Source organism: Barbus barbus, assembly GCF_936440315.1.
Source record: "Barbus barbus genome assembly, chromosome: 2".
NCBI classification, from domain to species: Eukaryota; Metazoa; Chordata; class Actinopteri; order Cypriniformes; family Cyprinidae; genus Barbus; species Barbus barbus.
In genome coordinates this window covers 22,468,954-22,495,922 of record NC_136730.1, presented here as the reverse complement: position 1 = coordinate 22,495,922, position 26,969 = coordinate 22,468,954, and the positions used below count along the sequence as shown (strand labels likewise).

The 26,969-nt window shown below is 41.8% G+C and overlaps 2 protein-coding genes across 3 annotated transcripts in view; both read left to right on the top strand.

Moving 5' to 3' along the window:
• The window catches only part of nkd1 (NKD inhibitor of WNT signaling pathway 1), a 39,771-nt gene extending 36,073 nt beyond the window's left edge, over nt 1-3,698 (top strand). Inside the window, exon 10 of the mRNA XM_079436891.1 lies at nt 194-3,698. Coding sequence (XP_079293017.1) covers nt 194-702 — 509 coding nt within the window. The 3' untranslated portion in view covers nt 703-3,698. The remainder of the gene's footprint in view (nt 1-193) is intronic.
• A 14,296-nt stretch (nt 3,699-17,994) lies between these two features.
• Nucleotides 17,995-26,752, top strand: LOC306843895 (nucleotide-binding oligomerization domain-containing protein 2-like). Of its 2 annotated transcripts, none has more exons than XM_079375600.1 (12): nt 17,995-18,080; nt 18,194-18,273; nt 18,602-19,126; nt 19,509-19,635; nt 19,920-21,684; nt 22,076-22,159; nt 22,261-22,344; nt 22,480-22,563; nt 22,648-22,731; nt 22,933-23,016; nt 23,126-23,209; nt 25,814-26,752. In XM_079375600.1, exons 3-12 carry the CDS (start codon nt 18,647-18,649, stop codon nt 25,884-25,886), a joined length of 2,949 nt encoding a protein of 982 aa, XP_079231726.1. In that variant the 5' UTR covers nt 17,995-18,080; nt 18,194-18,273; nt 18,602-18,646; the 3' UTR covers nt 25,887-26,752. The 2 variants fall into 2 exon arrangements, with proteins under 2 accessions (XP_079231726.1, XP_079231727.1); XM_079375601.1 differs by having other exon boundaries at nt 18,000-18,080; nt 18,599-19,126.
• The last annotated feature ends 217 nt before the right edge of the window (nt 26,753-26,969 follow it).

The following is a 26,969-nucleotide window of genomic DNA, read 5'->3' as shown; positions in this document are numbered from 1 at the left end:
ATGTGGTAGTTGTGTTGCTGTCTATGGAGGGTCAGAAAGATTTAATCAAAAATATCTTAATTTGTGTTCCGAAGTTGTTATCCCTTTAACAATGTTTTTTTTTTTTTTTTGGTAAAGGCACAATTATTTATATACTAATAAAACATATTTATAATAATAACCCTTAAAACTAATTATTTTGTGCTTCCTCTAGCAGCTCCTGCCACAGAGCCAGCAAAACCCAACCATACCGCGCGTTCATCCAATCAGACACGCTCACGTTCTCAGGAACCCGAGAATGGCCACGCATACTCCGCTCACCAACGGCGTTCACAGACCATCTCCACAGATCCTCCTGCCATCCTCTCCCGGCACACACACGCACTCCGTTCCCCCAAAACGCACCGCACACCGCCCACACAGGCCTCCGTCGGTCGGGTGATAAGAAGAGGAGCGCCCCCTCCCCCGGCGGTCCCCAACCAGACCCCTCCACACCAAAGCTCAGGCCCATACCGACGACACAAGCAGAGGCCTAAAGAAGGTCTGCACTATCGGGCTCTTGGGCCGACCGTGACGTCTGGCCCAGTCGTGGAGAAAGAGCATGTGAGGGATCTGCCCAGTCTGGTCCTATATGAAGGAGGACTAGCTCAGGTGGTCCAGCGACACGAGCATCATCATCATCATGAACATCATCATCACTACCATCACTTCTATCAGTCCTGAAGAGTAAAACACAGATGGGCTACATCAAAGATCTAAATTAGAAGAACAACAAGGAACGTAACAATTGAATGATCTTAAATATTCTTGCATGACCACAATGAGGCTGAGAAGGACACAAAGCATCATGTTCATGCCAAAGTGGCAGACAATATGTACGCATTTGTATATATAAGTGTGTGTGTGTGTGGGTCGGTTTGAATGTGTGCTGATGTATTCAGTCCTGTCTTTGGCAGCAGGAGAGGTTTACTTACTACGTAAGGGCTCTGTCTTTCACTTTTCTCTTTTTTTTCTCTCTATCACCCTGTCTGCCTCCTTTGTTTTTTTTCTCTCTCCCTCTCTTAATTCTTATCTGATTGGTCTATTTGGTTGAAAAGGTGGTCAGCCCTGTTAAATGAAGAATTTTGAGTTGTCAAACCACTTTTGAAGGAATACAATTCCTTGGTTTTGTAACTTAAATTTTGTGTGCGCACAATCTGCGCATCTATGTGTGCCTAAGATGTCTTTTTTACACTTATACTTTTTTGTTTTTTTTTCCACTGATGACCACTTGAAAAGCACTTCTTGTGCCATTGCATTCGAGACACTTTATCTATGAAGAGCTTCTCTCTCCTAAACAACAGATCTGAATCAACACCTTTAAAAATGCAATACAGGACACATGTACATAAAAGAGCCAGTAAAGACGCTCAAACCGTCAAAAAGGACTTTGTTGAAGGACAGTATGAGAACTACACTCTACCAATCTACATGAAGAAAACAGAGCATCATAATCAGCTGCTACCTCTAGTATTATTATGATTATCGGTATTGACAATTTTTTATTCAGATTTTATTTTTTATTTGTCTGTCTGTTGTAATATGCCACCAATCTGCAGTCATGTCAAGATGTATCGGATTTAAGTCCATTGTAAGCTTTATTACTGAAACATTTCTATTCATATGTTGTTGTTTTTTTTGTTTTGTTTTGTTTTTGGTGTTTTCCTGTCCCTGTAACTTTAAGCTAATTGCATTCTAAGACCACTAGGCATCAGAGTTTATAGTGTAATTATGTGTATCAGACAATATGAAATCTTAAGATAATATTCTGATGATTGTAGAATAATGTTTTGAATCTTGTTAAAAAAATTATTTATTTGAAAAACATATTCCTGTCAGGTTTATGGCAAGTCAAAATGGGTCTAATCAAATGATTGGAAAACATTGAACATTGTTTATATTGTATGACAATATTATACCTGATAGTATGGTATCTTTTGCTTGTTTAGTTGTGGTTTCAACTTTTCCTTCTTATCAGTTCAGTCATAAGACAATTGAAGTAGTAAAGTGTGAAGGAATCTGTGCTGCCAAGGAAAAATAGTATTTTTATTTCTCAGGTTCATCTCAAGTTTGAGTCATTGATTTGACGAGACATTGTTATTGGTTTTGAAGGGATCTGTAAACCACTGATTTTTTTTTTTGGTACAGAATCACCATTTAGAGTTTTTAATTTCTTTCAGAATCCAAGAATATGTTCTCAGACTAAATTAGGATCTTTTAGACAGTATGTTGGTGCCTTTAGCTCGGTATTGGCAGAAGTGAGGTAGGTAGTGAGAAAACAAGTCTGGTTTAATAGGGGTTCATCTGTTCCCATGCAGCAGTTTAAAACAGCATTTAAATAGTACATTATGAATCTATTTTAGGTTCAATGTATCCCAAGTCACCTAGAGGGAATGAGTGAGTGTGTATGGCAGCTGCCTCATTCCTCAGGGGCAGGATGACAGTATCGCCGCCTAGAAGTCTCCAGTCCTCCCATAACTCACCAATACCCCTCTGACAGAGAGTTAACGAGTGCATGTGCATCTGAAACCAGCACTACGGAAGATTATGAAACACAACAGCCTTCGTTCAAACTCAGCAAAGCAGGTGTGTGTTGAAGCTCCACGTGTGTGTTAATACTCCACGTTTGTGCGATATAATTGTTCTCATCTCTCTTTTTTGATGATTTTATACACAGAAAAAAATACTTGTATTGAAAGCTACAATAATGTGAACTTGTACTTCCAATTTTGGGCCCTGATATGGACAGGAGTTAAAATTGAGAATTTTGTCAGTGATGAGATGAGTTGATTATGTTTGGTTAGAAACTGTTCGACTTGCTGATATATTTAGAATGAGATCGGCTGACTCTTCTGCTCAGGAGGACGGTGGAAATGTGAGAGCATCACACTACACTAAACTCTGGAAAACCCACCTGCAGCTTCAGCGTGGTCTCATCACAGCTAGTAAGTTAGCGACATTTGACCTTCATTCAGTTTTGCTGTTGCGGGGGAATGAATGTGTGGTATGGCGCTTAGCTCTCCCTCTCATTCTCTCTCCGTTTATAGTGAGATGTTGTTGTTTTAAATGATTCTGACCTTTTCTTAAACACATATTGCTGCTAAAAAAAACAAATCCATAGCATCATCATGAGAAACTGAAAAAGTCAAACATGCCTCATGTGCAAAACATCTAAATGCACAGTTATTTCGCTATTGTCCCACAGTGTTCTTGTTTATCCTTTAACGAATCATCACACTAACATTGTTTAGATGTTTGATAGGTTCACTTGACTGATGGTTGTAAATACATCATGAGCGGACAGCTGTGGTGATAACAGTGTGTTAGATGGATTCTGTGCTATTTGTCTGGATGAATGGTTATTTTGTATAGTGCCATTTGTACTTACAACATTTCTTGATTTCTATTGTGCTTTTGTTTAGTGTGATTGAGTGAATGTGTAGGACAACACACTCAGGCTCACCGCAAATGATTCATGGAGGTGCTTGTACATAAATAACACGAATTGGTAGCATTTCATGCAACACCCGAACCCTAGTCCAGATAATTTGTGAAATTTCCCAATAATTTTAATGCTTTTTTGTTTAGTTTATATAGATGGATGGAAATAATTGCTTTATTTAATAGCAAACCTGTGCCAAGAGAAAACCTTTCATTAAAAGCTGAACTGTTGCTTACTGACTGGGTGTCTGTGATTTCTTTGGCCATTGGTTTTGAGAATGTTCTGATGATTTCTTTGCATGCATGTACACTCATCATGGCTGGATGCAGAGGTCTGTTTCTGCTTTTGAGTAGAAATTCTTTTGTATGTCCTCTTTTAATCTAATTTGTTTGCATGTCTTGCTTCAAATGTTTGCCGTAGTTGCAGTTTAGCACATGCCCAAAGAAAGTAATAAAGTCCTGTAAGTTTTAAGTTACAGCTAGCTTCTAACACATCTCAATCTCTACTATCATTTGGGGTCGGTAAGATTTGTTTATGTTTCTGGAAAAATTATTATGTTCACCAAGAACAAAAATCCTGCAAGAATGGCATTATTGAAAAATATTAGTAAGTGTTTTCTATTTGAATGTATTTCAAAATGCAATTAATTTTTTGATGGCAAAGCTAAATTTTCATCAGCCATTACTCCAGTCTTCAGTGTCACATGATTCTTCAGAAATCATTCTAATATGCTGATATGCTGCTCAAGCAATATTTCTTTATCAATGTTGAAAACAGTTGTACTGCTTAATTTAATTTAATTAAATTTTCTAACCATGTTACACTTTTGAGGATTTTTTTAAGAAATAGATAGTTCAAAATAACAGGAGCATTAATTTATTTCAAAAGATCACAGACTTTGGAAAGGTAGATTATGTAATTTAAATTGTGATGGATAAATCAAATTAGCTGTAGGTGAGGAACGCTATGGGAATACACCAGTTTACTTGTACTGTACTTGTACAGTCTTAAATTCTATTTAAGAGTGAATGTTATACAGAACAAGTATGTTGATGTCCCAGTATTGTTTACACAAGAAGCGTACATTTCATTTATCAAAAGTAACAGTGCATTCAATCTAAAAATTTTTATCAGCATGCATATTCCCTGGGAATGAAGCCCATGAACTTTTAGCAACATTTGAACTTGAACACGCCTACTTTCCTTTCTCCTTGGACTTTTTTCTTCTCAACTCAACAAATATTTTCACAAGAGCATAAAAGTGACACCAGGTTCACATTGGGTGTTGGATCTGTGTGGGGAGGATGGTGGGGACTGTATGTGTGAAAGCGCCATATCTCTGTGTCACAAAAACAAACAGACAGCAAGCGAGCAAGCCAGCGAATGATGCTATTGACTTGAGCGTGAATGAGGAGGCTGCTTCCATATGTGTGGAGTGCACTTTGTCTCCTGTAGATAGACACAGTGCTTTGAAATGCCGATTCGCCCAGTGGGGTGCTAGCTTCTGTTGAGAGGAAATGCTAAACAGAGGATGTGAGGGACAAGCGACTACGTGCTACACTATTACCCATGCAGGAGCAAAGAGGCGAAAACGCAAATCCAATGATAATGTACATCTGTTCCAGAGTATTTAGAGGCTTTGAACGTTTTTTTTTTTTTTCTACGGGATAAGTGGAGCTTTTTCTTACAGTATCTCACAACTTCAAAGCAGATTCTCTGGATAATGCAAATGATTGGAATATAGCGCTTTCTGCAGGCTTGAAAGCATGAAAAGAAAAGAGAGAGGAGAAAAAAGCGAATTAAAGCTAATTGGTGTGGCAGGCTTTTATGTATGAGAAGATGGGTGAAAATAAAACACTTTATTAACTGTCAAGTTCATTGAATTAGGCGAGACGCTGGCAGAGTGCTAAAGTTCACGTTCTCTCTATCTGTCTTTGAGGTTTGTTTGTAGCACTCAAGGTCTCAGTGGCCTGTTGACATTTGCTCCAGTGACTTCTGTTAAGGGTATGATGAGATAACAGTCATTGAGATTAAGAGCATCCCGTTGTAATCACAAGGGCATGTTTGATGGCTGAGAGCCGGGAAATGCTAATGGAAGTGTGAATATAACTGGCTGCATAGGTTTTTGAGTACACAATACAATAGAAGTCTTGGTTTGTCTGTGAATACATTTTATTTTATCAGTTTAAATTGATTTAAATATTTGAACATTTTCAAAGAAATGGTAATAACATGAATCAAAAATAAAGTAGTGATGAAGGGAAATTAAAAATAACTTATGATTAGTGTTATTTAATTTATTGTGTAATTGTTATAGTTACGATATATGGGATCCCTTCCAAATAATGGCTTTGACCAGTGTATATACAGGTGCATCTAAAAAAAAAAATAAATAAATAAATAAATATTGTGAAAAAGTTCATTATTTTTTGTAACTTATTTGAAAAAGTGAAACTTTCATATATTCTACATCCATTACATGTATAGTAAAACATTTCAAAAGTTTAAAATTTTTTATTTTATTTTGATGATTAGAGCTTACAGCTCATGAAAGTCAAAAATCCAGTATTTCAAAATATTAGAATATTTGAAGTGTCACGAGTCCGGGCCCTGCGCTTCTCCCTGTCGCCACCAGAGGTCACCATCTCCCTTCCACCCGGACTCACCTCACGTTATCACGTACACCTGCCACATCACGTACACCTGCCACATCACGTACACCTGTCACATTACACACACCTGTCCCACTCATTACACCCACAGCTGTTCCCAATTGCCACGGACTATTTAATCTCCCCTCTCCTACCACTCTGTCTGGTTGCATTATTTGGCGTGTGTAAATGTGTTACAGTGTTTTGTTTCTAGTGTCTGCTGTGGTCTGGGATACATGCACTGTGCTGCCGTCTGGTATCCCAGACCTTTTCTGTTTCGTTTTTTTGTGCCGTGTTGGCCTTTTTGTTTCCATTAAATACCCTCACCTGCACTTGGACCCAGACTTCGTCTTTTCACGGCGTACCGTGACAGAATGCAACCAGCAAAGATGGGTCCAGCAGGGAGGTTTCTCCACATCCGCCAGGGAGACCGGAGCATGGAGGATTATGCCAGGGACTTCATTAAAGGAGCTCGTCAGTCGGCGACGGAGAAGACCTGCCTCATGGTCTTCTTCTGGGGAGGCCTGGCTGAGCCATTCAAGTCCCTGGTACCTTACTGGGACCCCGGGGAGTCGCTGGAGGACTACATTAACCTGGCTCTGCAGGTGAGCGGCTCAGCCTTCAGGTTGGAGTTAGCTGCGGAGCCCGTTCACAGTTCTCCCGAGGTGGCGACCCGGGGGACGGCGGCGGACGCGCCCAGTGCCTCGCGCCCGCTTCCGGAGCATCCTGGTCTGATGCGCAGCGTGCGGGAACCCTCGCTGATGTCGGTGCGAGCAGCGTGGTCTGCTCGTGGTCTTTCCATGGCGGCGGTGCCCGCTCTCAAGGCTCTCGAGGCGGCGGTGCACGCTCACAAGGCTTCCGAGGCGGCAGTGCACGCTCACAAGGCTTCCGAAGCGGCGGTGCCCGCTCACGATCCTCTCGAGGTGGCGGTGCACGCTCACAAGGCTTCCGAGGCGGCGGTGCACGCTCACAAGGCTTCCGAAGCGGCGGTGCCCGCTCACGATCCTCCTGAAGGGGCGGTGCACGCTCACAAGGCTTCCGAGGCGGCGGTGCCCGCTCACAAGGCTTCCGAGGCGGCGGTGCCCGCTCACAAGGCTTCCGAGGCGGCGGTGCCCGCTCACAAGGCTTCCGAGGCGGCGGTGCCCGCTCACAAGGCTTCCGAGGCGGCGGTGCCCGCTCACAAGGCTTCCGAGGCGGCGGTGCCCGCTCACAAGGCTTCCGAGGCGGCGGTGTCCGCTCACAAGGCTTCCGAGGCGGCGGTGCCCGCTCACAAGGCTTCCGAAGCGGCGGTGCCCGCTCACGATCCTCTCGAGGCGGAGGTGCACACTCACAGGGCTTCTGAGGCGGCGGTGCACGCTCACAAGGCTTCCGAAGCGGCGGTGCCTGCTCACGATCCTCCTGAAGGGGCGGTGCACGCTCACAAGGCTTCCGAGGCGCCGGTGCCCGCTCACAAGGCTTCCGAAGTGGCGGTGCCCGCTCACGATCCTCTCGAGGCGGCGGTGCCCGCTCACAGGGCTTCCGAGGCGGCGGTGCCCGCTCACAGGGCTTCCGAAGCGGCGGTGCCCGCTCACAAGGCTTCCGAAGCGGCGGTGCCTACTCACAAGGCTTCCGAGGCGGCGGTGCACGCCCACAAGGCTTCCGAGGCGGCGGTGCACGCCCACAAGGCTTCCGAAGCGGCGGTGCTCGCTCACGTTCCTCCCAAGACAGCTGTGCTCGCTCACGAGGCTCCCGAGACAGCTGTGCTCGCTCACGTTCTTCCCGAGACAGCTGTGCTCGCTCACGTTCTTCCCGAGACAGCTGTGCTCGCTCACGTTCTTCCCGAGATAGCTGTGCTCGCTCACGTTCTTCCCGAGACAGCTGTGCTCGCTCACATTCCTCCCGAGACAGCTGTGCTCCCCCACGAAGCCCCCGAGAGAGCGGTGTTCGCTCACGTTCCTCCCGAGGCGATGGTGTTCGCTCACGAGGTTCCCGAGGCGATGGTGACCGCTCACGTTCCTCCCGAGACAGCTGTGCTCGCTCACGTTCTTCCCGAGACCGCTGTGCTCGCTCACGTTCTTCCCGAGACCGCTGTGCTCGCTCACGTTCTTCCCGAGACCGCTGTGCTCGCTCACGTTCTTCCCGAGACCGCTGTGCTCGCTCACGTTCCTCCCGAGACCGCTGTGCTCGCTCACGTTCCTCCCGAGACAGCTGTGCTCGCTCACGTTCCTCCCGAGACAGCTGTGCTCGCTCACGTTCCTCCCGAGACAGCTGTGCTCCCTCACGAAGCTCCCGAGACAGCTGTGCTCCCTCACGAAGCCCCCGAGAGAGCGGTGCTCGCTCACGAGGCTCCCGAGACAGCTGTGCTCGCTCACGAGGCCCCCGAGAGAGCGGTGTTCGCTCACGAAGCCCCCGTGAGAGCGGTGTTTGCTGATGTTCCCCACCCTGATGTGCCCCCCGAAGCGGTGGAGCCCACCATTGCCCGCTCCAGGGTGGCAGCTCCACACTCACCGCGGTGGTGGCCGCCGGTTCTGCCCTGGGTCTCCATCCCGCCGGCGCTGCCTCAGAGCCCAGGTTCCCTTCCTCTACACGGGCCTGGCCCACCATCCCTCCCCCTGTTCCACCTCCCTCTGGACTTTTGGGGGGATCTTGTGGAACGTCTGGAAGCCGTTCCTTAAAGGAGGGGTCATGTCACGAGTCTGGGCCCTGCGCTTCTCCCTGTCGCCACCAGAGGTCACCATCTCCCTTCCACCCGGACTCACCTCACGTTATCACGTACACCTGCCACATCACGTACACCTGTCACATTACACACACCTGTCCCACTCATTACACCCACAGCTGTTCCCAATTGCCACGGACTATTTAATCTCCCCTCTCCTACCACTCTGTCTGGTTGCATTATTTGGCGTGTGTAAATGTGTTACAGTGTTTTGTTTCTAGTGTCTGCTGTGGTCTGGGATACATGCACTGTGCTGCCGTCTGGTATCCCAGACCTTTTCTGTTTCGTTTTTTTGTGCCGTGTTGGCCTTTTTGTTTCCATTAAAAACCCTCACCTGCACTTGGACCCAGACTTCGTCTTTTCACGGCGTACCGTGACATGAAGATCAAACAAAAAAAAAAGGATTTGCAAAATAGAAAAGTTCAAGATCTTTAAAGTATGTTCATTTATGCACTCAATACTTGGTTGGGGCTCCTTTAGGCCGAATAACAGCATCAGTGAGGTGTGGCATGGAAGCGATCAGGGGTAGGGACGGTCATTTAATGAAACTCATATGTAAATATTCTAATATTTTGAGATACTGGATTTTTTACTTTCATGCGCTGTAAGCTCATCAAAACTTTTTTGAAATGTTATATGAAAGTTTCACTTTTTCAAATAAGTTAAAAAAAATAATGAACTTTTTCATGATATTCAAATTTTTTGAGATGCACCTGTATATGAGATGAAGAACTTGAACTTAAAAAAAAAGCATTGTCTTGGCTACTAATTGAAATAAGTTTAAGTACTAAAATAACCAAAACTTAAAAAAAGCTAAATATTAAAATAGAAGAACTATTAAAAGCAAAAAATGTATAAACTATAATAGTATATAAATAATACTAATATAACACTGACTGTGACTCTATCTGACTATTGCAGTGCTGTGGAAACACTTTTATTCAACTGAAGAATGCACTTAATTATAACATAAATCATGCAAATTTAATTTTAAAAAAATCATGCATGTTTAATGCTGATTTCTAACCCTCCAGAAATACATCAGAGAAACATATTCAGATAATGACCTCCAACTATTTGTAATATTGTTTTCAGATGGATTGCTCCATCATAACTATCTCTACATCAGCCCAGGGTGTAGTGTGACTGGAACGTGAGGGTGTGTGGAGACATGGAGACATTTTTAAAGCCAGGAACCTAACGGCTAATGAACTGTAGTGAATTATTCAGAAGGAGAGAAAGGGGGAAAAGAAAGAGAAAATGCTTGAGGGCAATATTTTAGAAGACCCCTGTAATTATAACATTTTAGATGGTAAATTAAGACTGATAAGAGAAACAAATTATGACATGTCTTTAAAGGAACACTCCACTTTTTTTGGAAATAGGCTCATTTTACAACTCCCCTAGAGTTAAACAGTTGAGTTTTACCATTTTTGAATCCATTCAGCTGATCTCCGGGGTCTGGTAGCACTTTTAGCTTAGCTTAGCATAGATCATTGAATCGGATTAGACCATTAGCATCTCGCTCAAAAATGACCAAAGAGTTTGGATAATTTTCCTATTTAAAGCTTGACCCTTCTGTTGTTACATTGTTTACTAAGACCAACGGAAAATGAAAAGTTGTGATTTTCTAGGCCGATATGACTAGGAACTATACTCTCATTCCGGCGTAATAATCAAGGAACTTTGCTGCCGTACCATGGGTGCAGCAGGCGCAATTATATTACGCAGCGCCTGAAAGTATTCCCTAGCTATATCAATAACTAGTTACCTAGCTCTGAACTACTTTCAGGCGTTACGAATACTGGACATGAGCAAGTGCCCAGACAAATCAGATCTGGACTTAATGTTTATTGGATTTACAGTGGGGATCGAAAGTTTGGGATCCCCTTGCAGAATCTGTGAAAATGTGGATAATTTTACCAAAATAAGAGAGATCATACTAAATGCATGTTATTTTTTATTTAGTACTGTCCTGAGTAAGATATTTTCCATAAAAGATGTTTACATATAGTCCACAAGACAAAAAAATAGCTGAAATTATTAAAATAACCACATTCAAAAGTTTGGGAACCCTTGGTTCTTAATACTGTGTGTGGTTACCTGGATGATCTACGACTGTTTTTTTGTTTTGTGATGGTTGTTCATGAGTCCCTTGTTTGTTCTGAACAGTTAAACTGAGCACTGTTCTTCAGAAAAATCCTCCAGGTCCTGCAGAATCTTCAGTTTTCCAGCATCTTTTGCATATTTTATCCCTTTCCAGCAGTAACTGTATGATTTTGAGATCCACCTTTTCACACTGAGGATGATTGAGGGACTCAAACACAACTATTAAAAAAGGTTCAAACATTCACTTATGCTCCAGAAGGAAACACGATGCATTATAAGCCGGGGGTGAAAACTTTTTGAATTTGAAGATCAAGGTAAATTGTACTTCATTTGTCTTTCAGGAAACATGCAAGTATCTTCTGTCGCGTCAGAAGGGCAGTACTAAATGGAAAAATATGATATTTCAACAAAATAAGAAAAATTTGGACATCTTCATCCTGTTCAAAAGTTTTCACCCCCCGGCTCTTAATGCATCGTGTTTCCTTCCGTCCGATTGCAGGCCTTCCGGTCCTTGAGTTCCCTCCAGCGCTGGAAAGCTGATCCGATATTTACACAGGTCCTATTTCTAATCGTCTATCGCCTTATCGTTCTGCAGACGTTTTCCTCTTTTTTTTTTTTTATCCGCCATCTAGGCTTATTTAAAAAAAAAAAAAATCCGCCATCAGCCGCCATCTCGGCTGTTCACTGAACGCTCTCTCCTCCACATCATGAGTAGACACGCCCCTCACTGCTGACTGGGTACAGGTTTGTTTTGGTACTGGATACGCAAGCTGCCATACAATCATTGTGGAATTCCCACTTTTTGCCATTTTACCTTGATGCAGTTCATAGTTGGGATGGGCGCATGGCATTTTCACAGTGCGAGTCTAATTTAATAACATTCCAATTATTCTGCTTATCTGCATCTGACATTACATATAGCCCTTGATATGTTAATTCCGCATACACGCTGTTCACACTTTTTCAAAGGTGTAAACGGGTCGTTACTATCATAGTTATCTTCCTCAAACTCCGATGCAAAATTAGAAAGAGAGAGAGATACAGTGCGTGAGTGCGTATGGGAGAGAGAGGCACGAAAAAGTTCCATTGGTTTTGAGTAGATCATTGGGGCTCTTTATTTTTGCAACATCAAAGGGCTTGTGTCTGCTTTGATGTGGCAGCATGCTGTTTAAGGTACAGAGTGAATGGAAAGATGTCAAGCTGCAAGGTGCCTCTGTAGTTTGCGAGGAGGGCTCTGCAGAGCAGCAGATGAAAGGACCAAACAGGGTTTGATAATGAATGTCCAACAAGTAGCCCATCTCAGGCAGTGCTCATGCAGCGGGAGCCAGAGCTAACATTCAACGACGCACACAACGCCCCACACTCCTCCTCTAACTACTATCGCTCACTCTCTCGCTCTCTCCTTTTAGCCGTCCGCTGAAAACTCCCAAGAAGTGAGCTTTAATCTTCGTGTCAATTAAAACTCAATACAAAGCAACCGCACAAACACAAAGATAAAGGCGCGTGCCTGCGACTGCGGACGCAGATGCACTGCAACACGCGTTGGCACTTCTTCTGTTCCATTCTCTATATCTGAAAGACATTTGATCTCTTTCTTTTTGACAGAGCATGTCTCTCTAAGCGCCGCACTAATTGGCTTCCAATTTCACCAAGACTCGACTCAATTAGGACATCGCTTACCGGCTTGCCTCCCCGGTCTGTTTGAAGCCATTGTCCACCGCTGTGCTGACAGAGTTTTACATCAGAATCTCAAAACAGTGTCAACTCACCTATTTCTTTGATGTGCTATTTCAGAAAAAAAGTGCAAACTGAATGTCCTGCAATGCATGTGTGATGAAGTGTTGTTAGGCTGAACGCAGCTGAAGTCTGATCAAATGGAAGAACAAACTTGTTTGAATGAGATACCTATCTTAACTGATGGTTTTTACAAAACCAGATGTTATATAAATTGTTGTCATGAAGGTATGCTGGACAGAAATACGAATTTATGGCTGTTTTTATGGGATGAAAGAGATGTGCAGCAGACCTCTTCTTTAATAATGTAGTTAAATATTTCAATAGTGCAGACCAGGCTCTAGCTTTAAAGATCATTTCTACAGAAAGTATGATGGCTATTTTGGACTTGTGAAAAGTGGATATTCATTTCATGTTCTCTGGGGTAAATGTGGTATGAATCCCTGTACCCCTGAAATTCCCTGGTGTCCTGCCCTTCCAAGCAGCTGTGACCACTGTGACAAGTGAAGCTCACCAGCATATCTGCCTGTGGTAAAATGAGACCCTTAATGAAAATTAATACAGAACCTTCAAATGAAGTTATTAATTCAGTTCTTTGTAATTAGAGCACTATAAACCTGCCAGATACTTTACATGTGTAGCCTACCAGTGTGCCCTGTACCAGTTCTTTTAATCAATCCAAAACATAGTGTGACCAGTGTAGTCTGATACCCGAAAAAATTACTCTTATCAACCAGTTCTTTTTAGTGAATCAAAAACATAAAGCAAGACTTGACTACATGAACATGACTAGTGTATTCTGATTCCCAAGCAATTGACTGTTTTGAGCCAGTTCAAAAATATAAGATTGGGCCAAGAAAATCGCTCTCATGTTGTTCCAAACCTGTAATCATTTCTTTCTTCTGCGGAACACAAAAGATGTTTTGAAGTTTCAGTTCCCTTTTCAGTTCCAACTTCCATGCAATTTTTTGTCCATACAATGGATGCCAATGGGAACAAAAGTGTTTGGTGACCAATATTATTCAAAATATCTTGTATTACATTCCACAGTAGAGAGGAAGTCATACAAGTTTGGAATGACATGAAGGGGAGTAAATGACAGCATTTTCTTTTTATTTCAAAACTATAGGCACATTTTGGTTTGTTGTATAATGTGGCGGGAGGAGCAAAGGACAGACACAGTGGGTGTGGCGTCAAGCCTCGGAGAGGTTTTTATTAAACAATAAAAAGGGAAAATAAAGTGTCCAAAGGGGAAAAAGTGTCCAAATAAACGGGGAATCTGGTGTCCTCGTTGTGTTGCGGGGCTTGTGCAGGAGGGTAGTGTTCGTCAGGGAAGGGTCCAGGGAAGGGGCGGAGTTCGGTGGCCGCACGCGCTCTCCTCTCGGGGCCGGGAGCGAGTGGCGGCGGCGTCTCTTGCGCGGCTTCTTCCATCTCCTGGGCCCCCGGCGCTTCTGGGGGGATTCGACGGCCCGGCATCCTGGCCCGTCAGCCGCCTAACGGGTGCGGCAGTCCTCCTCGACGCTCCCTTCCTGGACCCACGAGGACACCAGCGTGCATGCACGGGGTAGAGACCGGTCTCCCGAGGAGAGGCGCGCTCGGCGTTTAAACAGCGGCGGTGATGAGGCTCTATTCACATCAGGTGCGCCTCATCACACGACGCCAGCCCATAGGTGTTCAGCGCCCCTCCTCTCTCACACACCCACTCCCGTCGGGAGCCTGGTGAAGGGCGGCGAATACGGGACGGGGTGGTGATGATAGAAAGGGGGGAGGCAGCTGACTCGTCACAATAATAAATGAAGGACAAATCTTGCTAGCTATGTATGGTTGTATTTGTGACATGTCTGCGTCCACACCACATGTATAGTCTACTAAGGTTAGCCTATCATATGGTCATGCTATCATGCTGAGGGGACAGTAAAAACTCTGCATCTCTTCCTGTCCTCCACTATTTACAATTAGTGTCACAGTTTTACAAAATGTGAAATGACAAGAGATGACAAAAACAATTGTGCTAAGGGAGTTCAATTCACAGTACTTCTCTGATTAGGATATTAGCATTTCTGTCAGAACTCTCCTCTCTGTACCCCAACAGTCTTTGTGGAAAATCAACGTGACAACCCACACCTCACCGTTTGTCATTACATCTGTCATTGTCGGACTCGTCAGAGTTTTATATTCTACACAGAAAAGATGAAAAACTAATCATGGCACATGAGGAAATATGAGATAAAGCAATCATGACAAAACAACAGACAATAAAGGAACAAATCAACTCTATTTCCCACATTGTTATTATGTAGATCAAAGACAAAGACAGACTGGAGAGGCACACACTTTAGGTATAAATAATATTTTTTGCATTTCTTTCAACTGTTTGAGTATTATGCCAATAAGCCTGATTTGACCAGGGTGTCTCATTTCGTTTTCATGGCTATATAAAATCCTTAATATTTTTACTAGTTCTGAAGCTTTTGATTTTTTTTAAATTTATTATTATTATTTTTTTACAAGAGTTTTGGGTATACAATAGTGCAACTTCTAAAAAAAAAAAAAACAGAGATAAAAACTAGAGAAAGCTGTAGCACACTGAAGGTAATCTGTTTACAACATGCGCACTACTGCTCTGTTTCTGAGTCACTGGCTAATTGTGTTGTCACTGTCAGCACATGTCAGCTGGCCACTGCATGACTGTTCTTCTGTGTCCAATGCAATGCCAGACATGCACCACATTCAGCATGATAGACAAGTTCACTGAGAGATACTAAAGAGAGTGAGTTAGTTCATTTGGTTGTCTCTCCTTAATGGAAGAAAATGACCATTGCTGTTGGGCAGACTTGTTTTTCATGGTCTCCATGCTAACAACCAGGGTTGTGTACCTTTCAGAATTGAATTGAAAATGTTCCTGAATTTGAATTAAATTGAAAAGCATAAATTGAGGAAGCAAACAGGATGTAAAGTTGCATTTAAAATTTGAACGTATGGAGATACAGTTCAAATAAAGTGTTCAAGAATTCAAAGAAATTCATGTAACTGTATTTCTTTTATCTAGAAAATCAAAGTTTGTTTAGATAGCCTTTTTAGCCAATGTCTTTTACACTGTGGATGACAGAGCTACAGAGAGATGAAGACATCATGCTGATCAGCTCTGGTGTCATCAAAGCCAAACAGCCCCCACACAGGATCAACACCAAACCCTCACAGCACCTTCCACTGCCCACACTGCCATAAATGTCATCTATTCCTCAGATGACTACTGGGTCTCATCATCAGAAGATATCAGAATATATTGCTTTATTTGAGGAATTAAATCTCCAGAACTGACAATTTAGGATTGTAGACTAAAATAAATAAACATAATAAATGCTCAGTGTTTGCTTATGGTATGAGTCTACAGAACAGCTATAGGCCTACAGAACAGAATCATTTCCTTGAGTGGTTTAAGGCCCTAAGCGGTCAAGGTCACTAAGCCATCAAACAAACAAACAAATAAATAAATAATTTGTTGAAATTGGCTGAAAATATTAATGTTAATAAATTATAGAAAATGTGCACACCATAGTATTTGCAAGAACTAAAAAATACATAGGCTTAACACAATAATTTAACATATTAAGACTATTAACTATAAATATTAAATATATATTTAATCTCATTACTGTATTTTTTTCCATGAGTTACTAGTGTTACTACTACTAGTGTTTCTTATTGAATTTAAAATTTGAATTTTAATTCATGGGATTGCTATGCAATAATTCCAAGAGTTGCTTTCCAGACATCTTCTCATTCAACCATTCAACATATCTTCTGTTCAAATCTGTGAATTTAAATATTTATATATTCATACACCTGTACATGGAATACATTTACCTTTCAAAGGAATCTCTTTTACTGGAATTCTGCCTTGTCTGTCATTATTCAATTGTTCGTCTAATCCAAACTGTCAAAACTCAATTTGATTTAGTGTTTTTCATTAATAGATTCAAGATTCAAGAGTTTTATTTGTCACATACACAATTATACAGAGTATAACCAGCAGTGAAATGTAGGTCAGGTCCGCTCCAAGGACAGTGCAATTATAAAGTATACAAATATTAAGAAGAAGAAAAGTAGAAAAAATAAAATAAAAAAATAAAATAAAATAAAATAAAAGATAAGATAAGATAAAAAATATAAATATAAATGTGCAGGTCAGTATGTTGTTGACTTAAATAGTAATAAGAGGAATGTGCAAAAATAATGTGCAAAAAAGTTGTACAGGGTATTTAAATAGCAGCAATATGAGGTAGAGAAAAATTATGAGAAAAATTATGAATAGCTTATTAGTATAAATTATATCAAAAAGATTTATACATTATGTAATACCCAGGGTAAACTTCTTGTCCCAGGTAGGGGGTCATCTTACTCCAGCAAGTTGGGGAAATGGCCTCTTTGAATAATTGTACATTTTGTGAGACCTGTTTCTATTTAATTTCCATTAATAACACATTTGCTGATGCACCATCAACCTAATTCTAAAATTGTTTCTAAATATTTAGCAATTTAACAGCAAATGCACATTGTTCTTGGGGGCATCTTCCCTAATGTTTTACATGATGTTAGACTTCCCTCTGGTGTTTGAAGGGTGGTTCTGCATGCTTTTTTTACAACTGTGAAAGGGACGTTTCTTGTCAAGTAGGGATAACTGCAGGCTTGAGCAATGGGCGTGGCGAAAGGTTAGGGCGTGCCAAAAGGTAGGGGCGTGGAGAAAGGTCTTAATGATTGGTCGACAAAGCTGTCTGTCAGGGTGTGGGGGTAGTGTTAGGGGTAGATTTTGTTGTACTGATTCACCTTTCGGAACGCCTCATTTCAGCACGCCCATTGCTCCAGTCTGCAGCTACCCCCTGACAGCCGAGAGACGCCGAAAAGGTTGCTATCGTTTGTTATTTTGTCAGTCATCGATAGAGCACTTGTTTAACTACAGTAGTTCACTTCCGTATTTAAACTCTCCCGAAACTTTGCCTACAAGACCCGTCTCGGGGAGCACCACCCTCCTGATGTGACAGAACTTGTACAGCTTTTTGGTTAAAAACCAGGGTTTACAGGACACAAAGTAATTAGTAACAACACTCTTTACTTGACACTAACTTTACGCAGTATGAGTGATAAGAACCCTGTATTTCAAAAACGTTTTAAAACTGAAGCAGATAGTGTGAATATTAAATCATTGTGCAAAACAACAATCACTTGCTGACGTGTAAACAAAGTGTCACAACACCCCGTTTTCTATGTAACAACTTTAGCCAAAGACTGGTTTATGTGTAACCGACTTGACACTAAGGACTTCCTGAAGATCCTCCTCTTTCACTTTCACTTCGGACGATCATTACTATAAAGTAGATAAACGGTCTGGACAGTTAAGCATGGGCTTGTGGTGTTTTCATATTCTGGGGTAGGCTGTTTACCACAGATACGGAATATCTAGTAAATTGACGTTTGTAATCGTGTTTCGTTTGCGAAATATTTTCGAAAATTTCAAATAACACGCTTTTGTTCTTGATACAGGTACGATCATGAATGAAACATTTACCATACCTTCATAGTGGGGAGCAATGATGTTCAGGAGATATTTTAGTCCTTATCTGGTAAGTGTTTCTTAAAATTACGTTTCTTGATGTCTGCGAAGTATGTTTATCAAAAGCCATTTTGATAATGTGCCTTATTTAACTACAAGTACAATCATCTCGCCCTAATCTAGACATAAGTTTAGGAAAATAAACAACAGGAACATAGTTAGACTGTCCGCTTTTGGGAAAAATTAGGAAATGAGTGCCCAAATATAAATGTTGCTGTTTTGATTATTGTAACAGTGTATGCCATCTCTTTGATATCTAGGCCTAATAAATGCCACAATATACATTTAGAAAAGAAGTCGTGATGTTATTGGTCGTCACCATATCATCTCTTTAGCAGGGTTCTGATTGTGGCTGTTGGCTTTGAGATAAGGGTGAGTCCACAATGACTGCTTACCAGTTGATCCTAAAACAACGTGCAGAGCTTCTGGCTGTCCTGTGTGGTGGAGGCAGTGCCGAACCTCTGGAATGTGTTCTGGACCTGCTCCTGGCTTGGGAGGTTCTTGTCTGGGAGGATTACCTAAGCATACGAGTGGCGGAGAAACCTCTATGTTCCAACGTCAGGCAACTTTTAGATGTGATGTATGATAAAGGAGAAGATGCGTGCAGCCTTTTCTTGGCTGCGATGAACCAGGTCTTACCTGAGGAGCAGAAGGCTGGGCTGTGTTTTGGGAAAGAATGTGCTGTGGTGGGGAAGAACAGGCCAGACACTGCAACTTTAACGTTACTGGCTGACAGGCCAGTGTTAGTGAGAAAGGTCAGAGATAATATTGACGGAGCATTGAATACTTTACTGACAACTGGCTGCTTCACCATTAAAGATTGTGATGCGGTGCAACTACCTGTATACACACCCTCACAACAGGTAACTTGTTTGAATACTACATTAATCCATAGTTTTTTTTCTTTGTGTTGTGAAATCCCTGAAACTTAGTGTGCCCCATGACTAATCGTGATGCAATTTTCCCCATGACTATTCCTTGGTACTGACTGTTGAATTGCTGAACAATTTTCAAATAATTGCCAAATGAAATTTGTCACATTGTGATATATATATATATATATATATATATATATATATATATATATATATATATATATATATATCATACAAACTCTCAAAATGTAACTGTTTTCCTCTAGTATTTATTAAGTGCAATTCAGTTTGGCATGTAATTATTTCAAGCTTGTTAACAGTAAATGTCCATTACTTGTGGACAGACAGTGATCTTGTTGGATTGTGGCAGGTTCGGAGGCTGTTAGACCAAGTGAGGTTTAAAGGGGAAACTGCTGCAAAGACCTTACTACAGTATCTAGAGCAAACCGAGACAACCAGAACAAACCCTGAAGATAAAGAAAATCACCTTTCTGCCAGTATGAGACATTTTTCGTTTGTGTGGACAGGGTATCTTCTCATGTCTTTGTCTTCGGTATTACTGTCTGTCAACTACACAAAGATGTGCAATCACTGTAATCACTATATTAAATATAAATATGAAATAAATAATATAATAAATACACTATTAAAATAATTTTTACATTCCGTTATTTTCTTTATTTCTCATATTTACATACTCAAAAACATAAATGTAAATGTACTGAATACAAACTATATACTTGTCAATAACACATGTCTTTTATTTACATTGTTTCTCCAGATTGTCTGCTTTACCAGAAGAAGCTGCGAAGCTCTGTTGCTTCCCAATCCCATTTCCTTAGCACATATGGTGGGACAGGACGTTTCTCCTTGGATGACATTTACACCGACGGACTTCATGAAGTGACGGATGGCTTTGGTGAAACTCTTACGCTAGGGCTGGAGGATGTGGTGGGTCCCCTGGGGACTCTTAATGAAGATGCTGACACCGTTCTTGTGTCTGGGGAGGCAGGAAGTGGCAAAAGCACACTGCTTCAGCGACTGCACTTGCTCTGGGCAAGAGAAGCTTTGCTCACAAACACTTTCCTGCTGTTCCCGTTCAGTTGCCGCAAGCTGAACGCAGAGCACAGAGAGCTGTCTCTGAAAGAGCTCCTCTTCCTGCACTGCTGCTGGCCTGATCGAGGTCAGGATGAGGTTATCCAGTTCATCCTAGACCATCCTAATTTGGTCCTCTTTACCTTTGATGGGCTCGATGAGTTTAAACAGAGTTTCACAGATGAAGAACGCCACTGCTGCCCCACAAAGCAAGTGCCTATACCTATTTTGCTTTTCAATCTGTTGCAGGGTACGCTAATGAAGGGCGTTACGAAGGTGATCACTAGCAGGCCACAGGCTGTGGGACCATCGCTGAAGCGCTATCTCCGCAAAGAAGTGCTCCTGAAGGGTTTTTCTCCTGGAGCCATTGACTGCTTTGTTAAGAAACATCACAGCGACCCTACTATGGCTAGACGTGTCATAGACTCCCTCCAGGCTAACACAGTGTTATTAAGTCTTTGCCACATCCCAGTCTTCTGCTGGATTGTGACCAAGTGCCACCAGGAGCTTTTGGGTGGTCATGATGGTATTCCCCAGACTATCACTGATGTCTACCTCCTGGTCTTACAGCACTTCTTCCAGCGAAAGACACCTCAGCCCCAAGGAGTCCTGGGAAAGGCCTGGTTGGAGGAACATTTGGACACAGTGTTAAAACTTGGACAGCTGGCGCTGGAAGGTCTGGAGGCCTCTTGTTATGTGTTCTCAGGATATGAGCTGCAAAGAAATGGGCTGACAGAACAGGATGTCAGCCTGGGTTTCCTCATTTACTGCAACGACCTATCTGTTACAGATTGTAAACGCTATGAATTTCTGCACATCACCTTACAATGCTTCTTCGCTGCTCTCTATGTCGTTCTGAATCGTAACAGCAACCGTTCTGCTGTCTCCAGACTCTTTCAGACCCAGTACAAGCAGTTGTCGGGCCTGTCTCAAAGATGTCTGGGACACTGTATTGACAGTTCTGTAGAGGAGGTGGAGTCCCGTGTGACAGAGACACTGAACCTCCAGATTACAGCTCAGTTTGTGTCAGGACTTTTATCTCAGCGGCACCATAATCTCTTTATGGAATGCTGTCCTACTGCTGTGCGGCAACGCAAGGTAAAGCAGGTAGTGAAGTCTTTGTCTAAAGGTATGCAGAGACATTTCAAGTCCATTCCTCGTCCTGTAGAGGGTGAAAAGAAGAGCATGCATGCCATGCCAAGTTTTGTTTGGCTAATTAAGTGCATCTATGAAATGCAAGACAACAGTATTGCTCAAGATACCATGGCTAAGTTGGACGTTGAGCACCTGAAGCTCACCTACTGTAACATTGGTCCTGTGGAGTGCATTGCGCTGGCGTATGTGCTGAAGTACCTGCGGAATCCTGTTGGGCTCCAGTTGGACAACAATTCAGTGGGAGATGTGGGCGCGGAGCAGCTTCTTCCATGTCTACATATTTGTCACTCCCTTTAGTAAGATGAGAGGTTAACTCATTGTGGTTTTGTTTGAAATGTTGTTTAAAGGAATAGTTCACCCAAAAATGTAAATGTCATCATCTACTTGTTTTCAATTACTCTACCTCTTGTCATTCCAAATCTGTATGCATTTCTGTGGAACAGGAAAGAAGATATTTTGAAAACTTTTTTTCGTCCATACAATGCAAGTCAATGAAGTACACGGTTGTTCGCAGTCCAAAAATTAAATTTTAAATATCTTACAGTATGTTCTGCAGAAGTAGTTGGTAATACATATTTGGAGTGATGTGCGGAAAAGTACATAGTGACAGATCTTTCATTTATGGGCTTTTTTCTTTTTTTTGAAAACTGTTCTGCAAATTGATTTATAAGAATTTGAATCCTTCAGTTTAAGGAACAATAACATATCAGATGAAGGTATCCGGAAACTTCTGGAAAAGGGAATGACGTGTGAAAGCTTCCAAAAAATAGCGTAAGAATAATGAACATGTTAACTCTGCATTTTATGAATAACATATCTTATTGTTATACTTAGAATAATCAAGTTTCATTACTACCTCAACATTTCTGCAGGCTTTTCAACAACAACCTCACAGATGCTTGCACCCAGCACTTTGCTTTGCTGTTAAAATCAAAGCAGAACTTCCTGTCTTTGAGGTCAGTGCTTATTTCAGGTCAGGTTATGTGCTTTTTCTGGCCTGTGGGATGCTGATGATTCTAATAACATTTTTTCAGGCTGTACTGCACATATAGAAACAGGTTTCTCATGCAAAATATATAATTGCTTTGTAGGCTTGGAAATAATAACATCACGTCACAGGGAGCAGAACAGCTGGCAGAAGGTCTAAGCTACAACCAGTCTTTGCAGTTTCTTGGGTGAGGTCAATAATGAGAGGAATTCATTTTTGTATTTTCCAATACTGTGCCTATTGTATTTCCATTCTGCCTTTTCATTTCCAGATTATGGGGTAATAAAATTGGGGACAGGGGAGCTGAGGTATTGGCAGCTGCACTGAAAAATAGCACAACGCTAATATGGCTGAGGTAATCTTGTATAGCCCCATATTACCATAATTATGCATTCCATATAGAACTATAAAATAAAGAATCCTGTTTAGAATAAACTTTCAGCGAGTTTATTCTAAACAGTGAAAAAACGTTGCCCAGTCAGATCAAAGTAAATTTTAGTGCTGAGCTACGCTGTGCAGCATTTTTGTGGGTAGTGATAATGTTGGTTTGTTTCAGTCTGGTGGATAATGCTGTGGGCAGTGCAGGGGCATGCGCTCTGGCTAAACTCATCAGTCAGAGCAAAACTCTGGAGGAATTATGGTGAGTAATCCACTTTGTTTCTTTTTAAAATTTGATTAATTAATTTAGAGATTTACATGCCTGTATATGCCTGAGATTTACATGCCCTCTCTCTCTCTTTCACTTATAGGCTAAACAAAAACTGTATCAGCAGAGAGGGGGTTGAATGTCTAATAGAGGCTCTCAAAATGAACTCTAGTGTTAGGGAAGTCTGGTAAGGTCATTTTTTTTGTATTTTAGCTGACTCTGTGCTACCCAGTTCAAACCCTCTTAAGTTATAGGCTCATAATATTTATAAATTATGTCTGACAAACTAAATTCACAATCTCAATATAAACAGGTGAAAACAATAAAAGCACAATGACATACATTCAGTCAAGACTCAACAGGAGTGTAAACAGACTGCATAATCAAGTTATTATACGTGAAAGTTACAGTCAGGTCCATAAATATTGGGACATTGACACAATTCATTTTTGGCTCTATACACCACCACAATGGATTTCAAATGAAAAGAACAAAATGTGCTTTAACTGCAGACTGTCAGCTTTAATTTGAGTATTTACATTCAAATCAGGTGAACGGTGTAGGAATTACAACAGTTTGCATATGTGCCTCCCACTTGTTAAGGGACCAAAAGTAATGGGACAATTGGCTTCTCAGGTGTTCCATGGCCAGGTGCGTGTTATTCCCTCATTATCCCAATTACAATGAGCAGATAAAAGGTCCAGAGTTCATTTCAAGTGTGCTATTTGCATTTGGAATCTGTTGCTGTCAACTGTCAAGATGAGATTCAAAGAGCTGTCACTATCAGTGAAGCAAGCCATCATTAGGCTGAAAAAGCAAAACAAACCCATCAGAGAGATAGCAAAAACATTAGGCGTGGCCAAAACAACTGTTTGGAACATTCTTAAAAAGAAGGAACGCACCGGTGAGCTCAGCAACACCAAAAGACCCGGAAGACCACGGAAAACAACTGTGGTGGATGACCGAAGAATTCTTTCCCTGGTGAAGAAAACACCCTTCACAACAGTTGGCCAGATCAAGAACACTCTCCAGGAGGTAGGTGTATGTGTGTCAAAGTCAACAATCAAGAGAAGACTTCACCAGAGTGAATACAGAGGGTTCACCACAAGATGTAAACCATTGGTGAGCCTCAAAAACAGGAAGGCCAGATTAGAGTTTGCCAAACGACATCTAAAAAAAGCCTTCACAGTAGAGGGCTGCATTGGGATTGGGACCCGCCGGGTCCCGCGGGACCCAACGCAAATCTCGCGGGAGTGGGCGGTTTGAACTTTGCTGCGGGCGGGAATGGGCGGCTAAAAAAAAACAGGGATCGGGAGGTAGCCTAGCGACATGATGTCATTGTCAACAAAATCAAAGTACTTGAAGTCTAAAGAAACGCGCGGTAGCCTAAGCGTTTTAGATGTCCCCGATAGCCCAGGCTATATTCATCTTCCCTACCAGTGCGTCAGAATACATGCAGGTCAGGGAAAGAAACCAACATGAATCTCTTTAATAATAGCAATACAATACGGGTTTTTTTTTCCTGCGGGACGGGAGAAGACACAAAATCAATGCATGTCTATTATCGTGCGGGAATAAATTCTCAGAGTTTTGCGGGTGCGGGCGGGAGTGGACATACATATTGCGGGTGGGAGTGTAACACACACGTTGCGGGAGCGGGCGGTAATGGTCAGAAATTCGGCGGGCGCGGGCGAGAGCGGGATGAAGAAAACAGTCCTGCGCAGGGCTCTAACTTCACAGTTCTGGAACAACATCCTATGGACAGATGAGACCAAGATCAACTTGTACCAGAGTGATGGGAAGAGAAGTATTGGTTCTCTTGTATTTATTGGTGATGTGACTGCTGACAAAAGCAGCAGGATGAATTCTGAAGTGTTTCGGGCAATATTATCTGCACCTATTCAGCCAAATGCTTCAGAACTCACTGGACGGCGCTTCACAGTGCAGATGGACAATGACCCAAAGCATACTGCAAAAGCAACCAAAGAGTTTTTGAAGGGAAAGAAGTGGACTGTTATGCAATGGCCAAGTCAATCACCTGACCTGAATCCGATTGAACATGCATTTCACTTGCTGAAGACAAAACTGAAGGGAAAATGCCCCAAGAACAAGCAGTAACTGAAGACGGTTGCAGTAGAGGCCTGGCAGAGCATCACCAGGGATGAAACCCAGCGTCAGGTGATGTCTATGCGTTCCAGACTTCAGGCTGTAATTGACTGCAAAGGATTTGCAACAAAGTATTAAAAAGTGAAAGTTTGACTTATGATTATTATTCTGTCCCATTACTTTTGGTCCATTAACAAGTGGGAGGCACATATGCAAACTGTTGTAATTCCTACACCGTTCACCTGATTTGGATGTAAATACCCTCAAATTAAAGCTGACAGTCTGCAGTTAAAGCACATCTTGTTCGTTTCATTTGAAATCCATTGTGGTGGTGTATAGAGCCAAAAATGTTAGAATTGTGTCGATGTCCCAATATTTATGGACCTGACTGTATATATTTGCATAATATATATATTCATTCTAATATTTCTGGCCAAAACATTAGTTAGACATTTTGAAATTTTTGCATGTATTTTGCTGTTTAATGACTTATTCATAGTTGTTTAACTATTTAAATTTTGCTGAAAGGATTATAGCCAGTTGTTTAACAGCGGGTTCCATTGTGACAACTTGCCCCATTGAATTTCAATAGAAATTAAATGCTTTATTACATTAATACCCAAGCCCAATGAATGGTTTGGGTTGTGAATAATGCCCTTAATACAAAGGCTTTGTGCTCTTAAAGGCTGAGAGGAAATAATCTGAGCCCAGAGGAAGAGGAGGAGCTGAGCAAGCAAGAAAGCAGATTGACCTTCTGAGAGCAAGACGGCTGTGTAATGCCTGCCATCAAACTCCCAAATCCAAAGCTCATCATTTTACTACAAAAAAAAAGGACTGGATCTAGCTGAGGCAGACACATGCAGGAATCCATGGCTTAGCTAGTCAAAACTGCTTGTCTTGTAGCTAAAATGCTTATATGGAGTTGTGGTATAGCTTAAAAGCTAAATATCCATGGTATCAGGGCAGCATTGCCCCAATGCATCATAAACCTAAGTTGATCGTAGATCCATTGGTGGCAAAGGGTTTACTATGTACTTAGGCTTACTATGCTTTTGGGAAACACAGCCCAGAACGTCACATGGGGCCAGACAATGACTGTCATATCCTGTGTTAGCATTGTGTCTTGAATCGGTTCTATGTTGCTCCAATGAGATAAAAGTACTGTAAAAGTTTTTTTTTTTTTTTTTTGGAGAAGAAAACCTCACAAAATGAATAAGTAACATTCAAACTGTCAAGAAGCAATGGTACACAAACTGAACTTCTAAAGGTGGGACAAATAGCACACACGATTTATCTGGCTGTATACCATGCATTCATTCTCAGTTTACATTTATTGTACATAGATAATAGTTTTTTTTTCGTATTGTATATTCATAATCTATTTAATCTGTTACTTGCACCATTTCTTATGACGGTTTGAATCCCTTTGCTTTAATTTCTCTTTCCCTTTGCTTTACACATTCTATGGCTTATATTAAGCTGCATAATAGCCACATATGTATTTGTTTTCACACAAAATTCATTAAACATTTGTTTACTTATACAGGAGCTTCCATCTAGGATCTATGTAAAACATGCTGTAAAAAGTACGAAATGAATAATAAAAAAGGGTTACATTTTAATTAAATATGTATTTATATTTGCCGTATGCATTTAGACTTAACTGCTTGGAAGGAAATACACTGTAATGTACAACCTGTCACATTGCCAGTTCCTTAAACTCCTCGGCCAAATCACTGGAAAACCCCAAGAGGCGGGGCAAAATAAAAGACATCCGAAATGACCAATGAAAGCTGTAGCTGTCACTCATCGGCCAATAGGAGAGCAAGTTTCTCTCCACT